We start from the raw sequence: 5,734 nt of genomic DNA, 5'->3' as shown, positions 1-5,734 counted from the left end.
GGGTCTCACTGAGTTGCAGAGGGCCTCACTAAGTAGCCGAGGCTGTCTGCGAACCGCGATCCTCCTGTCTCAGCCTCCCGAATGCTGGGATGACAAGGGTGCGCCACCGCGCCCGGCTTTTCTTTTTTTTCTTTTTGAATCGGCCTCACTAAGTTGCTGAGGGCCTTGCTAGATTGCTGAGGCTGGCCTCCAACCTGCAATCCTCCTTCCTCAGCCTCCCGAGTACAGCACTTCCAGGTGTGCACCGCCGCATCCAGCCAGCCACCCCATCTCACAGACCAGAGGGCCGAGTCCTGAGGAAGGTGAGGTCCCCCTGCGGGGGTGCAGGGCTCTGGCGGTCCCCGTGGGGCCCGGCCGCCCTCACGCCGCTGCTTTCCCGCAGCCCGCCTCCCGGATGCCTGCCTGGGGGCTCTGGATCCTGCTCTGGGCGGTGGCCGAGGCCGGCAGCCAAGGCTGCCCCGCCCCATGCACCTGCCAGGTCTTGGAAACCATGGGCCTAAGGGTGGACTGTGAGGGCCGGGGGCTCACAGCCCTGCCCGCCCTGCCCGTCCACACCCGCCAGCTCCTCCTCACCAACAACAGCCTCCGCACGGTGCCCCCGGGCGCCTTCGACCACCTGCCCCAGCTGCAGGCCCTCGCCCTGGCACAGAACCCCTGGCACTGCGACTGCAGCCTCACCTACCTGCGCCTCTGGCTGGAAGACCGCATGCCCGAGGCCCTGCCAGGCGTGCGCTGCGCCAGTCCAGGCCTGGCCGCCCACCGCCGCCTGGGCCAGCTCACCGGCTACCAGCTGGGCAACTGTGGCTGGCAGCTGCCAGCGCCCTGGGCCCACCCCAGGGTGTGGTGGGACGTGGCTCTGGTGGCCGTGCTCATCCTGGGCCTGGCCCTCCTGGCCAGCCTGCTCTGGACCTCTGCGAAGCCCCTGGACTGACCCAGAGTCGGCCCAGGCCGGAGCCGCTCCACACCCCCCCGACCTGACCGCTGAGAGCCGGCAGCCCAAAATAAACCGGCTGCTTCGTTCGTTGTCTGTAAGCTCAGAGGTCCAGATCCTTCTAGAACTTGTTTTTCCGTCTAGATTCTTCTAGAAGCTGGACCCTGTTTGCTGTCACGGGGTCAGTTGGGGGGGGGGGGTCAAGAGCTAGAGGCCAGACTCTGCAACTGAGACCTGTTTCAAGACAAAACAAAACAAAGGGCTGAGGTTTTAGCTTGGTGATAGAACACCCTGGGTTTGACCCCCAGCTCCAAAAACAGGGAGAGAAACCTTTATGAGTTTGTTTTTGTTTTTTCGAGTCTGGGGATGGAATCCAGGGGCCTTCTACCTCCGAGCTCCACCCCTGCCCTATTTTTTATTGTTTATTTTGAAACAGGGTCTCAGTGAGTTGCAGAGGCCCTCACTAAGTAGCTGAGGCTGTCAGCGAACTGCGATCCTCTGGTCTCAGCCTCCCGAATGCCGGGCTTGTTTTTGTTTTGAAACAGAGTCTCACTAGGTTGCTGAGGCTGGCCTCGAACCTGCAATCCTTCTGTCTCAACCTCCCGAGTACTGAGCTTACAGTCTAGCAGCCCATGTTTGAGGAAGCTGGGGCCCGGAGGAAAGAAATGACTGGCCCCAGCTGGACATGGTGGCCCATGCCTGTCATCCCGGTCCTTGGGAGGCTGAGACAGGAGGATCACAGGTTCAAGGCCAACTGCAGCAAGTTAGTGAGGCCATGTTTCAAAATAAACAAAAAAAGGGGTTGGGGTGCAGATCAGAGGTGGAACGCCACTGGGGTCCCTGTCTAGTCTCACACACACACACACACACACACACACACTGGCGTACTCCAAGCCACACCAGTCAGGGTGGGCCTGGGCGACTTGCAGAGCGGGTGGGCTTGACGGGAGGGCTGCGGTCCCTCCTGGCCCCTCAGCTCGCGCGGAGCCAGCTGGAGCCCTGTCGGGGATGCTGCGGGGCCCGGAGTCGGTGCGTGATAACGTGTGGCTTCCTGTCCCCAGACCCCAAGTCAGGACCCAAATAGGGCTGCGTGGCTAGGTGGGCCCGAAGCTGCCCCCCCCCCCCAGCTGCAGAACTCCAGAGGGGCTGAACACCGAGCTCTCGGCCCTGGGGAGTCAGCCGGTCCTGGGGAGGCTAGTAGTTTTGAGGCCAGCCTTAGGAACTTAGGGCTACCCTGTTTCAGAATAGAAAATATGGCCGAGAGGTAGAAGGCCCCTGGGTTTAAACCCCAGAACCAAAAATAGAAGAAAAAAAAAGAAGCGAACCAATGTTGGCAACGTGGGCTTGTTACGGAAATCTGTTTAATGGTTGAAGAATGTATACACTCTGCTCTGAGAAGTTTCCAGAAAGGCAACTTTTCCATGTTTTCAAAAATAGATTTGTATTAAAGATTTTCATATTCATAAATAGGTATGAGGGAAGTCTCCAGATGCAAAAGGCATCCTCGGTTGACTGCGGTCCCCCTTCCCCAGAGGCCAGCCCTGCACAGGGACAGGGCTCCTGCTGGAGGCCCCAACGCTGGCGGCCCTGGGGAGGGAAAAGCCCAATTCGGCGTGAGTCAAAAGCATCCTCCTGCTTGGCTGGGGCCAGGGCCCTTCCCTTCTGGGAAGCCAAGAACCACCCCGGCCTCCTGGAGGCCTCGCAGACCTTCCCTGCTCCACTTTCTTCTGTGAGAAAATCATCCCAGTACTTGGGAGGCTGAGACAGGAGGATGACAGGTTGGAGACCAGCCTCAACAGTTCAGCAAGCCCCTCGCCAAGGCAGCCAGAGGTTTCCAAATAAAAAGGGCCGGGAGTGCAGCTCGCGGGCAGGCTGCCCTGGGTTCAGTCCTAGCACAGTAAAAAGGCCTGCGGGCCACCCTCTCCCTCCCCCTTCTCCTCTGCAACCAAGTCCCTTTCCCACCTCCCCGGCCTGCGCTTGGGTAATTTGTAAACAAAGAGATTAAGCCTTTCTCTTGCCCCGAGGCCCTGGGGGCTGGGAGCCAGCCAAAGCCTGTCATGGGACTGAATCAGGCAGGCTTCCTTTTCTGTCTCCCACACTTTTACGAATCTAGGTGTCAGTGGTTTTTAAATTTGGGTGCTGGGGAATCGAACCCAGGGGTGCTCTATCTCTGAGCTACACGGCCAGCGTTTCCTTTGGAAACACGGTCTCGCCAGGTTGACGTGAGCCGCTGAGGCTGCCCTCCAACCTGCGGTCCTCCAGCCTCAGCCTCTGTTACTGGGGCTGCGGCGTGCACCACCGAACCCCACGTCAAGTGGTTTTTGTTGTTTAGGTGCTAGGAATTGAACCCAGGGGTGCTCTTCCTCTAAGCGACACCCCAGTCCTATTCTTTATTCTTTATTTTCAAACAGGGCCTAAGTAGCTGAGGCTGCCTGTGAACTGTGATCCTGTCAGCCTCCCAAATGCTGGGATTACACGTGTGCACCGCCACGCCCGGCTGCCCGGCTTTACTTTATTTACTTATGTGGTACTAGGGATAGCATCCAGGGGCATTCTACCTGAGTTACAACCCCAGCCCGATTTCTTCTTGTGTTTGTAATACTAAGGATGAAACTCAGGGACATTCTACCTCCAAGAGTCACCCCCAGCCCTACCTTTTATTCTTAATTTTGGAACAGGGCCTCACTAAATAGCTGAGGCTTGCCTTGAACCTGTGACCTTCCCGTCTCAGCCTCTCAATACTGGGATTACAAGTGTGTGTCCGGCTCCAGCCTTTTTACTCTTTATTTTAAACAGGTCTCACCAAGTTGCTGAAGCTGGCCTTGAACCTGTGACCCTCCCGTCTCAGCCTCCCAAATGCTGGAATCACAAGCTTGCGCCACCACGCCGGCTCCTTTTCGCGTTCTGACGCGGGGTCCTGCTGTGCTGCTGAGGCTGGCCTCAAGCCTGCGGCCTTCCTCCCCACATGGCTTTCCAGGGTCTTCTCCAGCCTGGGCCTGGGCTGGAAGTGGGGCTCTCCCCCTCCGGGCAGTGTGACCCGTGAAGGGCACAGGGCCGGATGGGGCGCTGCTCCCGGGGCTTCAGGCTCCTGGTGGCGGGCAGGGGTGGGCACCAGTTCTCCTTGGACACGCTGGGCCGAAGGAGGAAGCAGCGTGGTTGCCCCTGGGTTCCAGCCTGCAAGTCTAGGGCCAGCCCTCCAGGCAGGCCTGGCTCGGCAGCCCGATCAGGGCGCCTTCCTCCCCTGCAGAACCTCGCTCCACTGCCCCGGCCCGGCGCTTGGCAGACAGGGGCCCGGCCTCCAGCGTCAAGCCGCTTGCCGGGCCTGGGCTGGGATCTGAGCGGCCAGCACGGCGGCCTCGCTCCTTGCTCACGCAATCAGCATTTTATTTCTTGGGGGAGGGCACTGGGGATTGGACCCAGGGGCGTCTGCCTGAGCTGTATCCCAGCCCCCCTTTATTTTGAAGCACGGTCTCACTGCTACTGTATGGGGCCTCGAACCTGTGATCCTCTAGTCTCAGCTTCTCAAGTGTTGGGACTGTACGTGCGTGCCGCCCGAGGGCTGGCACGAAGGGTTTCTGCACCCCGGGTAAGACCAGGCTGGCCCGCAGGGTCCCCTCAGCCCTGTCTCTGGAATGTAATGCAAACCGCTCCTTGCTTTCTCTGGGTAGCGTAGGCCTCGTGCAGGCCACGCTGCACTGCACCTGTTCTGCCGTGCGTGTGGGGTACCAGGTACTGAGCCCCGGGGTGCTCTACTTCTGAGCTATACCCCCAGCCTTTTTCACTTTGAAACATGATCTCCCGGCGGCACTGAACTCGCAACCCTCCCAAGCGTGGATGACAGCCTGTACCACCAGACCAACTCCCCGTCTGGTTCTCAGTGTTTACCTTGCCATCTCACCCCAGCCCTCAGCCTCCTCACAGCCGGTGCCCAGGGAGTGGCTGGCTCTGCAGCCTGAGCAGCAGGCAGGCCCCGGCCCGAGGCCGCAAACCCACACCTGTGCGCCGAAAAGGAAAAAGCTGCGTGGACGCTCCAGCCAGAGACACTCCCGCGTGTTGAGAAGGCAGCCAGCCGGCCCGGGAGGGGTCTGGGCCTGGGTCCGCAGGCAGTGAGGCGGCTGCCCAGGCTGGGAAGGGGCTGGGCTCCCGGTGGAGGCCCCAGGACACCCAAGAATCTGGGGTGTTGGCCACAGCCCCAAGCCACAGCAAAGTCAAGGCTGGAGACGAGGGAGAATGGAGGAACCCCCCCCCCCTGCACCTCCCACTGCAGGCCTGCGGCAGGGCTCAGTCCAGTTTTGGAATGTGAAGAAAACCTGGACAGCCAGGGCCGGCGGCCACACCTGTCACCCCAGGGCTTGGGAGCCTGAAACAGGAGTGTCAGGGTAGAGGCCAGCCTCAGAACTTAGAACTTTGTTTCTAAACCAAAAGGTGAAACAGAGCCGGGCATGGCAGTGCACACCTGTCAGCCCACTACGTGGGGGCTGAGGCAGGAGGATGGCGGATTGGAGGCCAGCCTCTGCAACTGAGCCAGGTTCACAACAACCTCGGAAAACCTGGTTTCAAAACAAAACAAAACAAAACAAAAACGGGCCGGGGTGGAGCGCAGAGGTAGAAGGCCCCTGGGCTCCATCCCAGCACCACAAAAGGGAAAAAAGAGAAGCAGGCAAGCGGAGGGACCCCGCCGCTGGCGGAGGGCATGGTCCCCACGCTGCTGCGGCCAAGGGTCCCTGCAGCCGCGTGGCCAGCGCGCGCACGAGCCCAGGGCTCTGGGATGGCGCCGGAGCCCTGCGCCGGGCAGCCAGGCCG

At 60.3% G+C, this 5,734-nt stretch overlaps 1 protein-coding gene across 1 annotated transcript; it reads left to right on the top strand.

The window, feature by feature from the left end:
• Positions 1–394: 394 nt before the first annotated feature.
• Positions 395–931, top strand: GP9 (glycoprotein IX platelet; the record flags this gene model as incomplete). The annotated part of the gene is made up of 1 exon (XM_080718183.1): positions 395–931. The coding sequence occupies one exon, from the start codon at positions 395–397 to the stop codon at positions 929–931; it is 537 nt and encodes a 178-aa protein (XP_080574309.1).
• Between the last annotated feature and the right edge of the window lie 4,803 nt (positions 932–5,734).

Source organism: Muscardinus avellanarius, assembly GCF_963383645.1.
Source record: "Muscardinus avellanarius genome assembly, chromosome: 22".
Classification (NCBI taxonomy): Eukaryota; Metazoa; Chordata; class Mammalia; order Rodentia; family Gliridae; genus Muscardinus; species Muscardinus avellanarius.
Note: the sequence above shows the minus strand (reverse complement) of the source record. Positions and strands in the feature narration are given on the sequence as shown.